Source organism: Meriones unguiculatus, chromosome 3, assembly GCF_030254825.1.
Source record: "Meriones unguiculatus strain TT.TT164.6M chromosome 3, Bangor_MerUng_6.1, whole genome shotgun sequence".
Classification (NCBI taxonomy): Eukaryota; Metazoa; Chordata; class Mammalia; order Rodentia; family Muridae; genus Meriones; species Meriones unguiculatus.
In genome coordinates this window covers 137,470,674-137,494,140 of record NC_083351.1, presented here as the reverse complement: position 1 = coordinate 137,494,140, position 23,467 = coordinate 137,470,674, and the positions used below count along the sequence as shown (strand labels likewise).

Sequence of the window (23,467 nt, the reverse complement as noted above, 5' to 3'; positions counted from 1 at the left end):
ATGTTCTACATAGTGCATAGGCCACATTCAGATACCAAGTCTTCATGTAAAGGATCATTTGTTTGTTTGTTTGTTTGTTTGTTTGTTTGTTTTGTGACAGGGTTTCTCTCTGTAGTGCTGGCTGTGCTAGACTCGAGGCTGGCCTCAAACTCACAGAGACCTGCCAACCTCTGCTTCCCTGAGTGCTGGGCTTCTGGGCATGTGCCACTGCTTATAAGGTATCTCTGTAAACAAAGTGAAATAAAAGAAGAAATCTGCTGCTGGAAGAAATGGAAAAATTCACAGTCATGTGAAAATTAACTATGCATCTATAAATAAATGAAGAATCAAAGACGATACCACAAGGAAAACAAAAAACAACAGAAAACAATCAAACCAGGAGCTAGCTATCAAAAAGAATTAAGAAACTGAAAATCCATAAGTTGCACTGACTAGGAAAACTTATGAGTTAGATTGACAAGTAAAATCAGTCATGAAAGAAGAGGTATAGGATGATTTTATTGAAATAAAAAAGATTAGAAGAGATTATGAGCAATTGCGTGCCAACTCATTGAATGTAACAGACCTACTCAAAATGGACAAATTCCCAGCAACACACAGCCTAGAAATACTTATCTTGACAAAAAAAAAAAAAAAAAAAAGTGAATAGATAATGACCAAAGAGACTGGAAGAGCATTTTAAAGGTGTCCCAAAGAGAAAGGTAAACCAGATGGCTTTCTGGATGAAGTGTGGAGATATTTCAAGAATTGACATCAGTTCTTCTTAAACTCTTTCAGAGAATTAAGAGGGCAGGAGCATCACCGAGCTCACCTTGTACAGCTGGCGCTGTAGCAGCAGAGCCAACACCCTAACACGTGACCAATCCGAGCCAACAGGCGAGCATCACTTACGAACACAGATGTACAATTCTGCAGTGACTTTCTAGCACACCAAATCAAACAGTGTGTGAAAGGTGCTACTTCACAGCAACACTCTATTTATACTGAGAACAAGAGGATGGTTAAACAAAGGAAAAATATGCATAATCCATCCGTACACAAAAAGAAGGTAAAAACATCCATCGCCCTCAGGACTGATGCCAAAAGAGAAAATGCAAAGCATTTGGCAACGGTCAATGTTCTTTCACGATTAACAAAGCAAAGCTCAAGTAAACTGGATGGAAAAGAAACTATCTCAAACTGATAAAAGCCCTCTGTGGGGAACCACACAGTTCGCATCTGTCAGTGACGAGACACTTCCCCTGACATCAGAAACAATAAACAGATACCCTCTCTCCTCAGGTTCATCCGATAGAACACAGAGGTGCTCTTAAAAGGGAGGCAAGAAAGCACATCAAAGTTCCTCAAATTAGAAGGGAGGAGAACACATTGGCTGTGCTCACAGTGACAAGATCTCACCCACAGAACAGAGGACCCGGGAAGAGCTGCAAGGACTGAGCCAAGTGACAGGGCAAAAAAGGCTTATGCCCATCAGCTCCTGTCTCTGCAGCAGGAGAATCCATTAACAGGGGTAGACAACCACCCGAAGTGAAAATTAGGAAAACGTTTCTGTTTAGGACAAAAACGAAAAAGACAAAGCTTAGTAGAAGAAGGCAAATAAGTCCTGTGATACAGCCTAGAAGATTTCGTGTTAACACATCAAGTCTACACAAAGAGATCTGCACACTCGGTGTAATGCCAGCAAAGTCCTAAGGCCCTGTTTGGGGAGGCGGTTTGGTGGGTACAATGCTTGTCACACAACAGGGAGGACCCAACGTCATTTCCTGAGAACCCATGGGTGGTGATTTGAATAAAAATTGATGCCTTGGGCTCATCTCCTTGAATGCTCGGCTCCTGGGAAGTGGCACTGCTTGAAAGAGTTGGAAGGATTAGGTGGTGTGTTCTGTTGGAGGAGGTGTGTCATTAGAGGTGGATTTCAAGGTCTTCAAATCCAAGCCTAGAGTCTCCCTCTGCCTGTGGATCAGGATGCCGCTCTCAGCTGCTGCTCCAGCACTCGCCTGTCACATTTCCTGCCGGGATGATAAAGCAGGAAGCGTCTGCGACTGTAAGCAAGCCTCCAACCAAACGTTTCGTTTTCTGAGTTGCTTTGGTCATGGTGTCTCTTCACAGCAACAAAGCAATGATTAAGACACCATGTCAGTCTGGGTGCGATGGCATACATCTGTGACACCAGTGCTCTTGTGACATGGGAGGCAGAGTCAGGAGTACCCACAGCAAATGGCAAGCTGGAACACAGGGACTGACACCTGAGACTGACTCCTGATGGCCACATGAGGGCCTTGCCATGAACATACATGTGCATACATAACACACGTACATAATGAATATACTCATACAAATTTTAAGATAAAAATCTTAGTTATTCTTGGAAACATAAATCCATCTTAAAAATTATGTGCAATCCTAAGAGCAGCTGAAAAAAAAAAACCTAAACAATCTTGGAAAGGGGAAAGAAGATTGTGTATCTCCTGATCTCAAACTGTGTTACAGCACACAGCCATAGAAACACATACAGATCATTAAAACAGAGCCCAGTCCCAGAGAAGCCTGCATGTTCATGTTAAAAGACTTTTGACCTGAGTATCAAGACCATCCGATGATGAATGTGTCTTTTCAACAAAACGTGCTGGGAAAACTGGCTGTCTACAAGTGAAAGCAATAAAGATGTGTACCTTCCACCTTATCGAAAATTAACTCAAAAATAGACCAAAGACCTAAACACAAGACCTGAAAAGAAAAGTCCCACGTGCAAAAGTAGGAAGTACAACGCAGTCCTGACTTTTTGTTGTGGCCATCCCACGCCTTGCTAGACCCTCAAGCCCCATCAGAGCTAAAAAGCAAGAGGTGTGCGTGATGGAAATCCAGGTGAGAGCACAGGTCAGCTCCACAGCAAGCGGCTCTTCCAGCTGTGCTCTGAAGACGGTCTTTTCATATGTAACTCATAATGCACACTAATGTTGGATGAGAGGCTTTTAAGCACCCATTCATAGCATTTGCTACAACATCCCCACCTGAATATCTGCTACAAAAAAAAAAAAAGAAAAAAGAGAGAAAAAGAAAAAGAAAAAATGTGGTTTGTGAGAGACCAAAAGATTAAAAATTAGCAGCTATTATTAATTAAGGCCTGAACTAGGTGGGTGGAGAAGTCTAGTAATGCCCTGAGGGGAAGGACCACCTTACTGCATTCTTTTCCCACCCACTAGACATACAGTTGCTAGGAAATTGGCCCATCTCCCTAGGAAGAGACACCAGGTCATTATGGTCTGGGGACCTTCCTATAGCCAATCAATTCAAAATGTAGCATTTTGACCAATAGATGCTTTCCAGGCAGGAATTGCCCCTGCCTTGAGCATGCTGGGAGGGACCAGAATCTTTAAAGCACCCAACTAACTTGAGCACAGGGCACTCAGCTCCCACTGCTTCGGCGGTGGGGGGGGTGTGGGCCCAAGCTGCAGCTTGTAATTTGTAACAAAAAGAACCTCATGTATTCACAGTGGAGTCTAGTTATTCCTGGTCTTTTGGGGTTTGTGAACTGGGCAAAACATTTTGGGGGCTCATCCGGGATCCCAAGACTCCAGGAATCTGACCCAGAGGTTTTTTTATGCTGGCAGTAAGTGTCTAAATGTCTCTGTGCAATGTCTGTATGTGCAGTACTTTCTGTTCTCTATTCTGAAAATTCCTCAGAGCTCAGGGTGTCAGTATCTGGGTAGTAAGACGTGATCAGTGTGGATGCACTGGTGGTCACAGCTGCCGAAGTTCAGGGGGACATCTCTGGCTTAATCAGTATTTTGGTGGGTAATCTGTCTAGTCTGTTTTGGTTTTTTTGTGTGTCTGTTGGGAGTGAAACTGTTAGACCTTTGCCAGACACACTACCAACATGGCGGAGCGCGGTGACCTTGTCCAACATGGCAGAGTACAGCGACCTTGTTCTCCCGGCTCCGGGGCAGGGCATAGTCACCCCTCCACACTGTAAGCTCCGGAAGGCCTGCTCTCACAGGCCCAGACTGCCTGGTCCCAGTGAGCACCACTAGGTGTCTCCTGGGCAACAGCCCACTCTCAGTGTCTCCTGGGGCCCATGCCTCCTATACCCACTGGTCGCTGGGCTCCAGCAGGATCATGTCAGGATGGAAAGGATTTTAATGAGAGTTTTTATGTTGTCTGAAAAGCAAGGGAGAGAGCAAGAGATATTTAAAAAAAATAGCTTGTCTAAAATAAGAATGTCTGGTTAAGCCAGAAGAACGAAGCTAGGAACCTGAAGGAATATAGAATGTTGCAGAAGGTTAGTGAATGTATTATAAAAAGTCAGAGAGTTAATATGATTTGAGAAAGTACTGTATTGTAAAATATAATTCATTTAAAAGGCTGGTGATTCTTCATTGCAAAATGTTATCTTATGCTCTTTAAAGGGGAAGAATTCTGGCTGATAGGTTTGGTATGGCCAGAATAGTTCATACAGTTTAAAATTGTTCTGTACTTTTCTGTTATGCAGTTAAAACTTATTTGATCACTATGTTAGAACTTTTGGTTGTGGAGGATTGTGGATACTCCACAGTGTTTGCTGTATCATCAGCAGCACCTAATGGCTATATTTGGTATTGTCAGTTGCAGCCTGTGCTAACACATGGCTAGCTGCCATGATGATTCAGGGACAAAGAGGGTGGCGCTTTGAGTTTGCAACCATCTTTGTTTAGGTCTATCAGTTATGGTCAGTCCTCTGATTAGTGCTAAGTGCAAAGCTCTTTACTGTTCAATTTTAATGCAAAGTGGTAGGATCAGCAAGATTTGCTAGCCTCTCTATAAACTGTATCTGATTAAAAGGTTTGCTTTGAGTTAAGTTCAGAAAGACCAGATTTAAAGTTATACTAAATAACTGCAGTTGAGCCTTACCTAGTCTCATTGTTTAGGTTTTTTTTAAAGTTAAGCCTAGGCTACTTAAAATATAGTTCTAAAACATGCATCTTAAAAATATGCTAGAATTAGAGATCATAGCATTCTGTTTTATAGGACACAGTTTAGAGCAGATAAAGGTAAACAAAGAGTAACTCAGATATGCTGGCCTTCAAGCTTGTCAGAGATCTGATGAATATGGCATTTTAACATGTGTAAGCTTATTTTGACAGAGTCCCAAAATCCTGGCAGTAGCTCCTCCAAGGTCTCCGAGAAGATTTGGGCAAGACAGATGATGGTGACTCAGATTGTGGTATGCTAACCACTGGGCAATACTGCCTCAACTGGCCCACTGCTAGGGCCTAGCCTAAACTGTGGACAAATCTGTGAACACCTGGAGAGCCATTGTTTCGCATTGCAAGAGGCAAGGTGAGGTCAATCTCTCATGCTCCTCTTTCCACAGATGCAGTTTCTTATCTGTGCCTGGCTGGACTGCCTCTGCTCATGATGCCAAACCACAGGAGCCAGGGACACTGCCTAGGTGATGGACTAACTAGTCATCTCTGTCATTTTGATTGGCACATGGATTGGTATATTTATTTATCTTATAATTTATCCTTCTCAGGTCTCTGATCACTTTGACGGCTAGGCTAAGCTTATGGTAGCTTTACAGCAAGAGAGCAGACAATTAGATCCACTGTTAGTTCATTGATCAGTTCATTAGCTAGCTAGAACTCCTAAGTAGATCTTTTATTTAGAAAAACAGGTTTGCCTTGCTCACAGGATTCATGTTAGTTGCCTGTGTCTTAAGATAAATAAATGGATAAAAAAATATAGAGCTTATGAAGGGTCTGAGGATATAGAAGTTTAGATCATAAAAATCTAGAATGTTATTTGGTCTGGAAAAATGTTTCAGGGTTGATAAATGCAAAAGATTGGAGAGTCTAGATAGGTGTTTTAAGGTTTATAATTATGAGCTATAAAGATACAAAAATAATTTAAAGCATATTAAAAATGGGAGATATTTTAGATTTCTCCACCCTCTTTGCTACTGTTGTGCTTATGTTATAAGATTTCAGAAGTTCAGAGTTTTGGCATTAATCAATAGAGTTCTGATAAGTTGATGGAGCACTGACTGCTTATTATTCAGTCACCAGCTTGAGATTTTGATTTCCTTTGGTTCTCTTCTGGAGATAGACTTAAAGGTGCTTCTCATCATGTTAAAAACATCTATTTAATGTGTATATCTGACCCCAAAGTCATAGCTTTTAGTATGGTATTCTTAATATCTGCCATTTATGGGGTAGACTTTGACACAGCAATATCATAAACCTATTCCTTCTAGTTACTTTATAAAGAAAAATCCAAGCATCCAGGGGTTAGCACTAAAGCCAGTAATGTATTTCTGCCTAACTTTCCAGTGTGAACATGAAGATGGGGGCTAAAAGTAGATGCTGAGTATATGAAAAATGGCCAAGCTCCATTCATGCCTGATTACTAACAGCTATGCCCACAGAAGAAGTGTTACCGTGGACAAACTTAAGTTGTTTATGAAGGTTATAAAACAAATGGCTAACTGATACTCATTCACTGGGATGCAGTTTTACCTGTTACTCTCAGAATGTTATATTAGATTTGCTGAATATATATTTCCTTTTGTGTACCAAAAAAATTCATATGAGTTTCAGGATGTGACCTGGATCTGGTATAGCTCAAAAGGATGACAGATGAGATTTTCCCTGGTCTTTCCCATTTAATAGACAAATTTTAACTTCTGTCTCCAGTCTGAATTTGTCTCAGCAGATTTTCACCTGTTAGACTGTTCCAGGATCAGCTATGGACTGCAAGCTGAAATCTGGACTTCCTGGAAACTGACATGGTTGCTCCCTGCCTCTTCGGGTGGATCAACTAACCAGATGCTTGGGACTGCACCATTGCCCAGCCTTTGACTGGCATTTCAGCCTCCCTAGCCCCTGATGCTAATGGTTCTTATCATTGAAGAAGCTCCAGAAGATGGATCTTCGGCCCAAAATCCCACCTAGCAGGCTGAAATGCTGTCAAAAGGGGCTGACATTAGCTATTATCTTGGGCATCTACTTAGCTGAAATGGAAACTAATATTGCAGCAACTGGGCTAAAAGCCTAGAGAGACCCTAGAGAGAAAGGATAATAATTTTCCTTGGCTTACTACCCCTATATCCACCCTGAAGGGACCCCTACTCATTTTGATTTTTATCTTTGGGCCTTGTATTTTCAATTGCTTGATGGCTTTCGTAAAGAAATACTTGAGAGCAATACACTAATGGTATTCAGATCCCACTATAAAAAGGTAAATCTATAGGATACAAGGGATCATATTTGGAAGACCCAAGATTGGGTCTTCAAATGATTGTGGGAAAGGGGGAAATGAGAGACCAAAAGATTAAAAATTAGCAGCTATTATTAATTAAGGCCTGAACTAGGTGGGTGGAGAAGTCTAGTAATGCCCTGAGGGGAAGGACCGCCTTACTGCACTCTTTCCCCATCCACTAGACATACAGTTGCTAGGAAACTGGCCCATCCCCCTAGGGAGGGACACCAGGTCATTATGGTCTGGGGACCTTCCTATAGCCAATCAATTCAAAATGTAGCATTTTGACCAATAGATGCTTGCCAGGCAGGAATTGCCCCTGTCTTGGGCATGCTGGGAGGGACCAGAATCTTTAAAGCATCCAACTAACCTGAGCACAGGGCGCTTGGCTCCCACTGCTTCAGCGGTGGGGGGCGTGGGCCCAGGCTGCAGCTTGTAATTTGTAATAAAAAAGAACCTCATGTATTTACAGTGGAGTCTAGTTATTCCTGGTCTTTTGGGGTTCGTGAACTGGGCAGAACAGTTTGTTGCTCTCCTCTTCAAAGATTTTAGAAGCTGGGTTAGAAAGGCGCACACTCTGAAGTATTTGGTAAGCTAAAATGCTAGCAGAGTCCCCAAAACATGGGACAGCACAGGCACAGAGTGTATTCAACAGAGGCTGTTGTTAATGAGGCTGGTTGGCTGTGCATTCTGTGGGCCAAGCTTGGCCTCGTGGACGCTCCTAGCCGTGTTTATGAAAAGCGGTGGACTCCGTAGGAAACTAACCCTCCGCAGGCCTTCTTCAGGTTCTCTCTGGCTCCCCGAGTGGCCATGGCTCATTGGGCATCTGAAGTTAAACAGAGTGATGTCACATTCCTGTCCTGTTTGGTCAGCTGTGTTCTGTCACACCTGCGGTCAGGAAGCTGGCTCTGTCCACACTCAGGGCTCAGCACTCCTGGCTAAAATTGCCCAAGCATGTCCTCCAGCCTTACAGAATTAACCTTTCCTTGAGGGAGTTGTACTTAATAGTCTCACACTGACTTCTCAGTTGGAGCCAACTTATGTGACTGGAATTGAAAAGACTAGAGATTTCCCCCCTCCAAGATCAATCTTCAAAGCCAGACAATATCTTCTACACAAGAGGCAAAATCAGGTTTAAGGAGGCCTTGAGACCAAATAACCGCATGGATACATAACAGATGTAGAAACCATTGAGTTTCTTCCTGATTCTATAACTGATTTCTTTATTGTTTATTCTGAAATAAACATATCTGTTTTCTATTTAATGCACACAGATTTAGCTATTATAAATTAATATGAATTATACAATTCACACTTTTATGAATTATAGTGCTTCTTATGAAAAGTACACATGCTCTCGTTCTTTCTCAATGAAAACTTTTTAAATTCATGAATGGAAAGAAACTGAATTAAAAAAAGCACTTTAAATACCGCCTCCTTCAGTGGTTCTTGACCCTTTTCAGGGGGGTCAAATGACCCTTTCCTAGGGGCAGCCTAAGACCATTGGGAAAACACAGATGCTTACATGATGGTTCCTAACAGTAGCAAAATTACAGCTATGAAGTAGCAACAAAAACAGTTTTATGGTTGGGGGTCACCACAACATGAGTAACTGTTTTAAAGGGTCGCAGCATTAGTCAGGTTGAGAAACCCCTGACCTAGTGACATTTGACAAAAGAAATATTAAAAATATGACTATTTAGAAAGAAATACAGTTCTTACAGATATTGTCCAAAGGCATCAAGGAATTGTGTGTAAAGACACCACAATGAGTTCCTTCATGGGCTCCTGTCAGTGTTCAACAGAGTACGGCATGAGGCATGCAGAGGCACAGCTGCAGGACATTTTGTTTAATGGCTAAGAATGATGACATGTCATCTGCCAGGTTAAGTTGTTGCTGTCTTTATGTTATAGCTCCATAACACTGAACACCTGTTCAGCTGCTGGGTTCCTCCCAAGATGTGTCTGATCACTCAGCTTGAAAGCAATGGCTCTCTCTGTGCATTTACAGAGTTTTAGACCTGATTAGTCCTGCAGCCAGCTTTTTAGCATATGGGAGGGACCAAATAATGTCACTGAGAGGTGAAACCCTAGAATATCTGTTTTTTTTTTTTCTTAATTGATCATAACTGGAAAAATATTCAAACCCTCATGTGGAAAACATTATGAATAATAAGCTTTTAAATCCAACTCCTGAAGACAATGTGCAGTGAACATTTTGGTAACCAGGTGACCTTTGTAGACTGAAGAACACTGGGCACCAATCCCTTATCTTGAACATTCATCCAGATTTAGACAGACTGCTATCTCAAGCTTTGAATTTTCAATCACATGAACAATGAATAGCAAATCATTAATCAGGAAAAATATGTTTCACCTAGTATATTATCTCTCTAACTTGTTAAAGTTTATTAAAATGTTATCTTTCCAAATATAGTCAGTCACGAAGCAAGCATCAACAGATACAAGAAAAGTGAATATAACTCCTTGTATTTTATCAGACCACCATGGATTAACGCTGTACTTCAACAACAACAGAAACAACAGTAAGCCAACAAACTCATGTAAACCAAACAACTTTCTACTCAATGACCACTGAGTCAGGGAGGAAATAAAGAAAGAATTAAAGACTTTCTAGAATTCAGTGAAAATAAAGGCCCAACATACTCATACTTATGGGACACAATGAAAGCAGTGCTAAGAGGAGAGTTCATAGCCTTCATAAAGAAGTTATAGAGATCTCATACTAACAATTCTCATCTGAAAGCTTTAGAACAAAAAGAAGCAAACACACCAACAGGAATAGTTGGAAATAATCAGATTCAGGGATGAAATCAATAAGTTAGAAACAAAGAGAACAATACAAAGAATCAACAAACCCAAGAGCTGGTTCTTTGAGAAAATCAACAAGATAGACAAACCCTTAGCTAAACTAACTAAAAGGTAAAGAAACAGCATCCAAATTAACAGAATCAGAAATGAAAAGGCTGCCATAACAGAGATTGAGGAAATCCAAAGACTCATTAAGTTTTACTTAAAAAATCTGTACACAACAAAATTGGAAGATCTAAGTGAAACGGACTGTGTTTTTTAATATAGATATCACCTGCCAACATTAAATTAAAATCAGGTAAAAAAAGATTTTAAATAGACCTATAATCCCCGAGAAAAAAGAAGAGGTCATCAAAAGTCTCCCAACAACAACAACAAAAAAAAAAAAAAACAAACCCGTGGGCCAGATGGTTTTAGCACAGAATTATACTAGACTTTCAAAGAAGAGCTAATACCAATACTCTTTAAACTATTCCAAAGAACATTGCCAAACTCATTTTATGAGGCCACAGTCATCCTGATACCTAGCCCACAAGAAGACTTAACAAAGAAAATTCTAGATCAGTCTTCCTCATAAACATTGCTTCGAAATTAATAAAATATTCACAAACCATAACCAAGAACACATCAAATACATGATCAAGCATGCTTCATCCCAGGGATGCAGGGATAGTTCAATGTATGAAAATTCATTAATGTAATTCTCATCATATAAACAAACTGAAAGAACAAAAAATATCTCATAATCATCTCGTTAGATGCCTATGATCATAAAGTCTTCAACAAAATCCAACACCTTGTCATGGTAAAAGTCTTGGAGAGATCAGGGACACAGGCCCATACCTTGTGTCCATACAAGGTTCTCCACATCTCTTCAATATAGTTCTTGAAGTCCTAGATAGAGCAATAAAATAACTAAAGGAGATCAAGCAGGTACAAATTGGAAAGGAAGAAATCAAAGTATCACTATTCACAGATATGATAGTATACATAAGTGACCTCCAAAATTCTATGAGAGAACTCCTACAGGTGATAAACATCTCCAGAAAAGTAGTTGGGTTCAAAATTAACTAAAAAAAAATCAGTAGCCCTCCTTTATACAAATGATAAATGTGCTGAGAAAAGAATAGGGAAACAACACACTTCACAAAACCATAAATAATAGAAAATATCATGGTGTAGCTCTAATTAAGTGAGTGAAAGACTTGTGTAACAAGAATATCAAGTCTTTGAAGAAAGAAATTGAAGATATTAGAAGATGGAAAGATTTCCCCATGCCCATGGATTGGTAGTATTAACTTAATAAAAATGGTCATCTTACTAAAAGCAATCTACATATTCAATGCAATTCCCATAAAAATTGCAACACAATTTCTTTACAGACCTTGAAAGATCAATGCTCAACTTTATATGAAAAAAAAAAACACAAACAAACAAGATAGCTAAAACAATTCTGTACAATAAAAGAACTTCTAGAGATATCACTGTTCCTGATTTCAAGTTGTACTACAGAACAATAGTAATAAAAACCAAATGGTATTGGTCTTACAAATAGATAAGTTGGTCAATGGAATCATATCAAAGACCCAGAAACAAACCTGCACAGCTATGGACACATAATTTTAGGCAAAGAACCAAAAACCATACAATGGGGAAAAAAATCTGGTCAAGGCAGAATGCGGTAAACATGGCTAAGGTTCCTGGGCTTTGGTTTCAAGAGAATCCTGGGAAAGAGATGGAAAATGGATGGGAAGAAAGGAGGAAGGAGGACATCATAATGGGTTAGCGTGGAGAAGAAACCATATGTGCTTGAAGGAAAAACTCCAATAACGTCGTGGAAAGGCCCGGATGAAGACTACAAGCAAATATTTATAAGATTCTGGATGGAAGGTAGCCCAAATAAGGATGGTTAAGGAGGATGGCATTTGATGGGGATGGGAGGTAGATGGTGAGATTATTGAGACATCATAGGTGAATTATCTGCCCAGCCCAAGGTGTTTCAAGGAAATTATAAATTTAACAGTTGTCTTGTCTTATCAATTGTGATAATGGGTTAAATAATACAGTTGTAACTATGATAAGGTAAATATTACACATATATAGCCCACCATTTTATTTACAACAACAGGTACAGGAGAAACCGTTCTGAACAGAACACTAACAGCTCAAGGACTAAGATGAACAATTAGTAAATGGGACCTCCTGAAACTGAAAAGATTCTGCAAGGCAAAGGACACTGTCAATAGGACAAAATGGCAGCCTACAGACTGGGAAAAGATCTTCATCAACCCTACATCCAGCAGAGGGCTAATATCCAATATTCACATATATATGTATTCAAGAAATTAAACACCAACAAACCAAATAACCCAATTAAAAAATGAATCTTACTCAGAAAGGAAAATAAAATAGACATCTGAAGTAGACAGAGGGAGAGTAAAGGGTGGGAGGGGGGTAATGAGGTTGTGGAAGGGGGACACCAACCCACCCATAAAACCTTTGATCCAAAATTTGTCTTGCCTACAAGACGTGTAGGATAAAGATGGAGCCAAGATCGAAAGAATGGCAAACCAATGAGTGGCCCAACTTTAGACTCACCCCATGGGAGACAACCCCTGACACTATTAATGATGCTCTGCTGTGCTTGCAGACAGGAGCCTAGCATACCTGTCCTCTGAGAGGCTTCATCCTGCAGCCGATGGAAACAGATTCAGAGACCCACAGCCAAACAATAGGCCAAGTTCAGGGAGTTCTGTGAAAGAGTGGGAGGAGGTATAGAAGGAGCTGGAGGGATCATGGACACCACAAGAAGACCTACAGAGTAAACTAACCTGGGCCCATGGGGGCTCACAGAGACTGAACCACCAACCAGAGAGCATGCCCAGGCTGGACCTTGGCCCCCTACACATATGTAGCAGATGTGCAGCTTGGTCATCATGTAGGTCTGCTAACAATGAGAGTAGAGGCTGTCTCTGACTCTGTTGCCTGCTTTTGGATCCCTTTCCCTTAGCTGGGTTGCCTTGTCTGGCCTCAGTGGGTGAGGATGCATTTAGTCCTGCTGAGACTTGAGGTGCCAGGGTGGCTTGGTAACCCTTGGGAGTCTCCCTTCTCTGAGAAGAAAAGGTTGGAATGGGGAAAGGAGGATGTGAGAGTAGGATTGGGAGGAGAGGTGGGAAGGGTTTAGGATCAGTCTGTAAAGTGATTAAATAAACAGGTAGATGCATAAATGTGCTGCTGAAAAAGTCAATAGTTTTTACTATTACCTTAAAAATACAGCACAGCATTTGTTTATGTCCCTAATAATCAAATAATTACGGTACAAGTGCATTGTCAGCATGTATTGTAAATCACCACCTCAGTTACTGAAATCTTTGATTCCGGAGCTGTGCTGACTGGCTGCCTCATGGGTAAGGAGAAGTAAGTGTCTTCTAATAAGGTATAAAACATTCACTGGAACAAATTTAACATCTTGCTTTCTTTTTTAATTTATTTTTTATTAATTACAGTTTATTCATTTGTATCTCCCCTGTAGCTCCCTCCCTTCTCCCTTCCCAATCCCATCCTCCCTCCCTCTTTCCCACCCATGTACCTCCCCCAGTCCACTGATAAGGGAGGTCCTCCTCCCCTTCCCTCTGATCCTAGTATATCAGGTCTCATCAGGAGTGACTACATTGTCTTCCTCTGTGGCCTGGTAAGGCTGCTTCGCCCCCCCCACACCCCCAAGGGGAAGGTGATTAAAGAGCAGGCCAATCAGTTCATGTCAGAGACAGCCCCTGTCCCCATTACTATGGAACCCACTTGGACACTGAACTGCCATGGGCTACATCTGTGCAAGGGTTCCAGGCCATCTCCATGAGTGGTCCTTGGCTGGAGTATCAGTCTCAGAAAAGACCCCTGTGCCCAAACTTTTTGGATATGTTGCTGTCCTTGTGGAGCTCCTGTCCTCTCCAAGTCTTACTATCTCCCACTTCTTTCATAAGATTCCTGGCACTCTGCCCAAAGTTTGGCTATGAGTCTCAGCATCTGCTTTGATACCCTGCAGGGTAGAGCCTTTCAGAGGCCCTCTGTGGTAGGCTCCTGTCCTGTTCCCTGTTTTCTCCCTCCTCCGATGTCTATCCTCTTTGTCTTTCTGAATGGGGATTAAGCATCTTACCCAGGGTCCTCCTTTTTGTTTAGCTTCCTTAGGTGTACAGATTTTAGTATGTTTATCCTATATTATATGTCTAATATCCACTTATGAGTGAGTATATGCTGTTTGTGTCTTTCTGCTTCTGGGATAACTCACTCAGGATGATCTTTTCCAGTTCCTACTATTTACCTGCAAATTTCATGATTTCCTTGTTTTTTTATTGCTGAGTAATATTCCATTGTGTAAATGTACCACAATTTCTGTATCCACTCCTCAACTGAGGGACATCTGGGCTGTTTCCAGCTTCAGCACAGCTCTAAGAGCAACAATCAATAAACTGGACCTCATGAAACTGAAAAACTTCTATAAAGCAAAAGACTCCGTGGTCAGAACAAAACGACAGCCTACAGACTGGGAAAGGATCTTCACCAACCCTATATTTGACAGAGGGCTAATATCCAGAATATATAAAGAACTCAAGGAGTTAAACAGCAACAGATCAAGTAATCCAATTAAAAAATGGGGTACAGAGCTAAACAGAGAATTCTTTGTAGAGGGATATAGAATGGCAGGGAAACACTTAAAGAAATGCTCAATCTCCTTAGTCATCAGGGAAAGGCAAATCAAAACAACCCTAAATTTCACCTTACACCCATCAGAATGGCCAAGATCAAAACTCAAGTGACAAAACATGCTGGAGAGGATGTGGAGAAAGGGGAACCCTCTTCTGCTGCTGGTGGGACTGTAAACTTGTACAACCACTTTGGAAATCAATCTGGCGCTTTCTCAGACAATTAGGTATAGCGCTTCCTCAAGATTCAGCTATACCACGTCTAGGCATATATTGAAAAGATGCTCAAGTATACAACAAGGACATTTGCTCAACTGTGTTTGTAGCAGCTTTATTTGTAACATCTTGCTTTCTTAAGCAGTCAACACGATTGATTGCTTATTCTAATGAACATGTTCCAGCAATACAAAATTAGTCAACATTTGTTTTGAACAGCTATCTTTTCCTAGGGTTTCATGGCATCTGACTTGTGCGGCAAGGTTCCTAACAAAGCAAGGGCTTATCTGGAGGCAGGGCCGGTGCTTCTGTCCTCAACCCACAGCTCCGATCTATGACAGACAGCGACCAGCCTCTGCAGCCTGGCTGTCAGAGCCAAGAATCCAAACAGTGATGACACTAATTTCAAAATGGTATCAAATCTTATGATTCAGGGTTAGTAAATCTAAGGTTGCTTACAAGAGCATCACCAGTGAAAACTGAGACCAGGGTTCCATACCAAACGAATAAAGGAGAAACGTCTTCCCTGCTCCCCAGTGAAGCCAGGGGCGTAGGTAGGTAGGGGAGTGGGAAGGAAGCAGGAAGCATCTGCCAGGCTTTTCCAGTTCCCTGACTTTACTGCCACACTCAAGCAAAGTTCCTTGCCCATCCCTCAGGATTCATGATCTCATCAGCAAAAAATGTCAGCTCGTGTCAGCACTGTAAAACAGCGTACAGAACTCTGGCTGAAAGTGCAAAACTGGGTATAATCACATGGAAAAAGTTTTGGTTGGAAAAATCACAGAGCAGAAGACGTGTGCAAATTCACAATAACATGAATCTCGGTCCACGTTACTTCAGATAACCAAAGGAAGTCAAAGATATCCTGCGTTCACACACAATTACTATTATGCTGACTCTTCCGCGTTCCTAAGCTCAAAATTCTACTGAGGAGGCATAGGTAGTTTTACTTTTTCTACATGAAAGAACATTCTCAAGGCTCCAAGGAGATTTTGCTTCACTTCACCTCATTCTGTTTTTAATACTAGAAACTTGATTACATAAATAACTATGTGGCCACGTGTAAAACACTACTCAGTCAAAGAAAATGATAGGAAGGCAGCATGGAGGCCCACACTTGTAATCTCAGTGCTCAAGAGGGTTAGACAGGAGAAGTGCCAGGAGTCAGAGCCCAGCCTGGGCAAGAGTGTTCATGCTTGGCTTTGAGAAAAATCAAGTTGGCCATACCCCAAGGGCCCTACAGGGCCTGCATCTGTTGGTGGCCGTATCTGAACAACACATCCTCCACACTGTAGGCAGTTTCACTGGCTAGAACATTCTTTTATTGTGTCTTGACTGATGTCTGTAGACATAGTAATATGCTATATTTTAAAAACTATAAATGTAAGTTCTTTCTGCTTGCCTCCCTGACATCTTTGGTGCCCTATTCCTGAGTATCCCTTGGCCATGGGAGAATAAATTGTGTGGTCAAAAGACGCAAACGGAAGGCCAGTTCCTTCTGGAACCCTCACAAGGCCCCCATCCCCGCAAATCAGGCCATTTCTTTCTCCCACTTCAAAGGCCAGGCCAGACCTCAAATGCTAGAATAATGCTTTTGGAACTTTCCCTCAGCTATTGCTCAATACACTTTTAAAAATGTTCAATTTCTTCTTCTACTTTTGCACCTAAGATGTTTTATCACATATTTAGTCATATGTATATATATGATATACAACATCAACATTTTAATTCTAGGAGTTTAATTTATTCATATTATATAAATGTTCTCTTTATGACCCAACCAGAAAGACCAAATCCTTATTGAAAGCTAAATTAGTAATCGACTCGGATAGTGTGGCTTCAAGTTGTTAAATCCACATAAGGGCGTTAATCCATATCCTGTGAATAACTTTCTAACTTCGGAATTAAAACTCAAAGCCAGCTCTGTGATTGACAGGGAAGCATACATAGAAAAGCCATGTGTTTGCTTCCTGGACGAGAAAGAATCTTTCTCGGTGATTCTCCCCAGAAAACTTTTGCCTTTGATTCATTGGACTCCCGTCAGGATATTTACACACTAGCACTGTTCTTTTGACTGACATGCCCCTCCACAAACAATTTTTATACTGCTTACTCAATGCACTTGTAAAACTGAGGCACAGAAAGAGCCAGAGCTTCCTTTCCCTGTGTCGAAGCTCACTCTATCTCTACCTATATAATAGAAGACAGATGATGGATGGATGGAGGCCAATTAGTAGACAGCTGGATAGACAGACGATAGTCAGAGAGATAGGTAACAAATACAGATAGATGACAGATAACTTGATAGATGATAGACATACACGCCTCTCCCATAAGGAATAAGAGGAACTTATGTCACGTAAGTCTAAATTATCTTCTCTATTTTTTTCATGTAGCCTCCCTGTCACAAAACTTCTAGAAAGAACTATTAATTTCCCCCTCTTTTCCTTCTCTCACTTCATTGCTCATCTTTCAGTATCTGGTATAAAGTCCCACTAGGAAGTGATGACCACTGACCATAAATAGCTCACCTTTAACGTCTTCTTTTCCATTGTCAAAGCACTAAATAATTGCCGTCTTTGGGCCAATGACACTGTTGACTAATCCCTTTCCTGGATTTGGTCTTTCCTGTATTTTCTTGCAGTCCTCTTTCCTAGTCAGGTTCTCACTCCCCAGACTTCCTTTTTGTCTTTGCACTGTTGCTAGGTTCTCCATTTATTCTACTCCCTCTCCTTTCCCCACCCTCCTCTTTCTCCCCTCTCCTTTCCTTGTCTGTCTCTGCCTCTCTGACTCTGTCTCTGTCTCTCCTTCTCTCTTTCTCTTTCTCTCTTTCTCTCTCACACACACATCTCCAGATTTATATATTAAATGCCTGGCCTTTTCCACCTGAATGAAAGCAAATTCACCATCTTTCCCTGCCCCCAAAATTGTATTCCTCCTAGGTTTGATGAAGCTTGCAACATGTGCCAACTGTCAAAGATAAGCAAACAAAAATACATTTGTGTATCTTTGCTGACCACCTCTTCACAGCCTCCCCTTCAGGTACCAGTTCTGACTGTATTTCTCAAGTATTCCTCACATTTGCTCTTCCCAGTCACCCTGCTGCTGTGTTGGGTTCAATTGTTCCCGTCTACACTGCAGCAGCAGCTCCATTGGTCACCACTCATGCAGTCTCAAATGATCCAGGCTCGCTTAAGACCCCTCAAATGCTCTCGCTGCCTAAGCAACAACTGGACATGGCAGGAGAGTCCAACAGTCAGTGACAGAAGGTGCCAGAAAGAGATGGCCGTTCACGTGCTCCTTCCTCCTCAGAACGAGTAAGACGAACACATGGTTGCAAATTCCTGTGCTGAGTTGATGGGGAGCGAGCAGAGAGCAGGCAGCATGCAAGAGAAATGGGCTGAGGGGAATTGCGCTCTAGGAAGCATCAGTCTAAAGAAGTGCGCAGGGTAATGTTTCCTTTGACTGGAGTCCACTGTAGACTGATCTAACAGAAGACGGGCCAGATATTCAGGAACCAATGATTGTACAGACATCATGACAATGGAAATGACTGTTTCTCTTACTCCCAGGAGAAGATAAATAGGAAGATTTGGAAATGAAGTCCATGAGAAAGAGGATAAAACGTGCATGTAATAATAGCACGACGTGGAAATGCTTTGTATGTAAAATACACAAAGGTACCGTCCGTACCTTCGGACTCTACATCAGGTAGGATAATTTCAGTGATCACCAAGAATTAAGGTAAAATCATAGAAGACAATCCCTCCATGCCTAGAGAAAGAGATATCCACCCAGATACAGGATGCCTACAGAATACCAAGTAGATGAGACCAGGAAGGAAATTCTCCATAACACATTATAGTTAAAACATTAAAAACACAGAATAAAGAAAACACATTGAAAACTGAAAAAAAAAGTCAGGTCACATTTATAAAGGCAGGTCCATTACAATAACACTTGATTATTGAACAGAGACCTTTAAGATATAAGGGCCAAAATGTCCGTCATGTCCTCCCAGGAGCCTACCCTGACTTAGGCTTCCAGCTTGTCACAGAGATGTCCCCACCCTCAGTTTCTCTTTTCTCTACAGCCTTCTGTCCTCTCACCTTTTCACTCCTCGGGTCTGATCTCCACCCTCTTAACTCTCTGTGCCCCCTGTCCTACCTTGTTCCCTCTCTTCAGCCATTACCTCTGTCTGGTCTCCCCTTCTGAGTGAGATTTATGCATCCTCACTCAGTTCTTCCTTGTTATTAATCTTCTTTTTGGGTCTGCTTATCTTGTACTATATGGCTAAAATCTACATATAAGTGAGTACATACCATGTGTGTCTTTCTGGGTCTGGGTGACCTTACCCAGGATGATCTTTTCTAGTTCCATCCATTTGCCTGCAAATTTCATGTTTTCCTTGTTTTTAATGGCTGAGTAGTATTCCATTGTGTAAATGTGCCACCATTTCTTTATCCATTATTCAGTTGAGGGACATCTAGCTAGCTTTTAGATCACTTTCCCCTGGTGGGACTGCCTTGCCAGGCCAGAGGGGAAGAGGACACAGTCAGTCCTGATGCACTTGTTGAGCTGAGTGGATGGGAAAGGGAGCTCCTCTTTTCTGAGGAACAGGGGAGGGGGAAAGTGAGAGAGAGAGAGAGGGGGTAGAACTGTGAGGGAAAGAGGGAAGGGGCTACAGGGATGCAAAGTGTATAAAATAAATGAGAAAAAAAAGATATAAGGGTCAGGAAAGGTGTATCCCAAGTCCTCAAAGAAAACAGGGAACAGGACAAGAGCATATCACAAAGAGCCTCTGAAAGAGTCCACCCAGCAGAGTATCAAAACATATGCTGAGGTGCTATGTCCCCTCGTAGGTCCACCATACTCCACAGAAGGCCACACATCCAGGACAGCATAGGCAGAGAAGTCGGCCATGCTGGGTTTTTAAAAACAGGACACAAATGGGTGGACCTGGGAGACGATGGGAGATGAAGGAAGGGTGACTATGACTGACATACATTATTCAAACTTTTCAGAGAGCTAGTGAGAAATTACAGAAGAAAATGCTGTTAAGTTCATGTGACTGTTTTGTTTCTTTGGTTTCTGGGAATTGAGTGTTTACATTTGTGTACAGGTATAGGTATTTGCCGGCCGGTTTCCCTGACTGGCACTTGTGGATCGTTCCAATTTAGAGAGTCTCACTTAGGGAAGCTCCTCAAAAAACCTCTGATTGTTTGCCTATGTTCCCCTCTTCTTTTCCGCGTGTTGTCACGTCCTGCTTTGTTTTTACTCTGCTTGCGTTCTTGGCTATCACCAGACCTTATCTTTCAGATAATTATCTGGTCACACCAACCTTAGGAGTAATGTTAAATATATTGTTTTTATTAAATAATGTTTCAAGCTTTTTTGACATAAGATCTCATTTCATAGCCCAGGTAGATATATAACTTAATATACAGTCCAGGCTGACCTTGAGCTCATGGTGGACCTCCTGCCTCAGACTCCCCAAGCTCTGGAATTACAGGTGTGAGCTACTATGCTGTTTTGCTAAGTCACTTAAAAAAAAAAAAAGAAAGAAAAAACTTCCCTTATTCAGAATTTTTGTTATAACCATCTATTTGGACACACTGTTCTCCTTTAGATCTGCAAGGAGATTCAGTGTTTGAAATTTTAAATGTGCATTTTATGCCTCACCTTACCTTCGTGAGCTTGTTCTGCTAATCTTGGCTTGCGTTTCACCACCATTAATATTTTTTAAATATTTTTTCTTGGTTTAATGTTTATGAACATCTATGAATGATGGGCTGAGATGGCAGGTGTAGAAGCTTGGTAAGAATTACCCTATGAGCACAGGATGTGGTAATTTTTAACCAGTGGGCTACTTTCTTGCTTCCTAAGTAACAGTTAAATTTCATATTGTCTTGTTTGCATTTTAATAGAAATCATGTTATACAGATACTGCCACTCATCCCCTGGTTTAGTACATTTGTAAGACACGACAACACTGAGAACACATTACTTAAATAAACCTATTTTCTGTTGCTGTGCTATATAATACAACATGAATTGACTGTTGTTCTAATGTTCATTTTCCTCTAGGTAGACGCTTGAGATCTTTATTTTTTTTTCGTTTATTTTTGCTGTGATAAAAATAATGGTTCAATAATGATTTGACAACAGCAAAGTCAAAATCTACTCTTAGCAAACCTCACCTTTTCACATTTAGGATGGTAATTTGGGTCGTGCTACATTTTTATAGAAATTAATTCTTCAGAAGACATTTAGTGGCGAGAGTCTTTCGGAGAAATTGGGCACTGTGAAGTAAAGGTGTGAGAGAGGTGGGCACACGCCTAACATCACGGCTGCCTGGGAGGGAGGCTGAGGGAGCGGATCCCAAGACCTGCCTGTAAGCTGCGGTCAAGCTTGGCAACCGAGACTCCGTCTCTACCGACTGGCTCAGTAGTAGCGCACCTTCATAGCACCCATGAGACCCAGACTCCGCCCCAGCGCCACAAAAACAGAACAAGGCCGAAGACGGATATCTGAAGAAAAATAACAAAATGCACAGATGAAAACTAAAATAACTAACGAACAGATTCTTCCAACACATGAAGAAACTTTGGATCTGGCCATTAATGTTTAGTGACCTTTTCAGGGACACCCTGTCGTTCCTGCTGCCGTAACCCTGGAAAAACAGCCAAGGGCCCCCGGTTTGTCCTCCCTGTAAGCAACAGAAAGTGGAACGTCAGCGTTCTCGTCTCAGCAAGGCTACATTGCCGGTACCGTTGCCTAGGCTCATGTGAGATCTTTCCAAGAAGGAAGCAGAGCCGGAAATCATTTTAGCATAAATGTTTAGCCTTCCTTTTCTCCCGGGCCAGTCTCACCGAGGGCGAGTTCGGGTAAATCTGCAGCTGGTGCTGATACTACTCAAGCGCTCAGAAGTTCTAGAACACGCCGGTTTGCAAGCCCTTCTACCTTGGCATTTTCGATGCAGGGACAGAGCGCCCACGCCGCGCTGGCCTTCACGTCTGGGTGTGGGTTTTTGAGCAGGGACCACAGCAAGCGGACTCCGTCTAAGCGGTCGATTATCCTGTGGAGGAGCCAGAAACAGCCGTGTCAACTACGACCTGCAAACGGGTGGGAAAAGGCAAGCAGCTGCCTAGTCGCACAGTTCCAGCTTTCCCCAGGCATTCTGCTGGGGTCTCTTTGGATCAGGACTCCCAGGACAGGAGAAACCACACACCATTGAGTGCTGAAGCCCTCTGATTTTAGTTTCAGTCCTCCTGACTCAGAAAGCACGCTGAATGACAATTAGGATTCGTGTAATCTCAAATCAAGCCACACAATGTCTTAATTAGCTGTTCCCAGACTGTTAACTCTACGTAAAAATACTGTTTTGTTTTTTCCCCACATAATAACATCTAAAGCCTCTCCAAAACAAAGCATGCGTACCTCAGAGTTGTGGACACACCCTTTTTATTTGGTCTCGGTTTAATTGACTCACCTAAGGTCTGACATATTTGAAACTCCTGCAGTCCTAATATAGCATTAGGGATTAAAACCGTCACGCCGCAGTGCAGCTTTTGCTGGGCACGGATAACACATAACTGCTTTTCCATGTGCTCCCTTCCCAGCAAGCCTGGTACAGCGACAGGGTTGTAATTACTTAAACACACTGTAATCAAAATATCTTCATGACTAGCTGAAAGATGAGTTATCATCCGAGCCATCTCCGCGCCATCTGTCTTCTGTTTATGTATCAATCAGCCCAGCGAACAGAACCTTGCAATAAGGTCCACGGCGTACTGGGGGCGAGGGAGAAGGCCAAACGAACCTTAACATCCGTCACAAACACGGCTTTGTTCTGAGATGCAGGAAACTCAGAACGGATGGAGAGAGAGATAAGGGCCATCACAGTCCCTTTGACTTGTACGCCCCAGTTCGGTTGAATACATGCAGCATTTAGCCCCAAAAAGAGTAAATTCGGCCAGCTTTTAAAATGCCATTGGAGTCCTTCCTTTACTGTTGACATTCTAAGAAATCTACGTTTCTTGATTACTTGAGATGAGTTTGGCAGGGCGGAAACCTGCATAATCCAACAGTTCGGGGTGGGGGGAAGGTTACGGGCAGTTTTGTGTTATGGGTGATGCTAACAGCCTATGGTAAGCTAGAAACCGCCTCTTTTTTTTTTTTTTCCTTTTTTTTCTTTTTAGAAAAGGAATCTTTAGAAAATACCTTCTCCTACTGAGATCACTCAAGTTCGGTTTTCATCCACCCAAGTCAGGTGGCTCTCAGTTGCATGCCTGAAACTCTAGCTTTAGGGGATCCTCTGTTCTCTTCTGGAATATACCTACCCCCCAAACACATAGGTATATATGTAATTTTTAAATTATTTAAAATTAAAAGAGAGGAAAGTAATCCAGGAAGCCATTCTATGTCAACCTCCGACCTCCAAATGCACACTTACATGCACACATGTAGAAACATGCATATAC

At 41.8% G+C, this 23,467-nt stretch overlaps 1 protein-coding gene across 1 annotated transcript in view; it reads right to left on the bottom strand.

The window, feature by feature from the left end:
- Odad2 (outer dynein arm docking complex subunit 2) overlaps positions 1-23,467 on the bottom strand; it is a 154,447-nt gene that overhangs the window by 51,499 nt on the left and 79,481 nt on the right. The window contains exon 18 of the mRNA XM_021654551.2: positions 21,948-22,062. Coding sequence (XP_021510226.1) covers positions 21,948-22,062 — 115 coding nt within the window. The remainder of the gene's footprint in view (positions 1-21,947; positions 22,063-23,467) is intronic.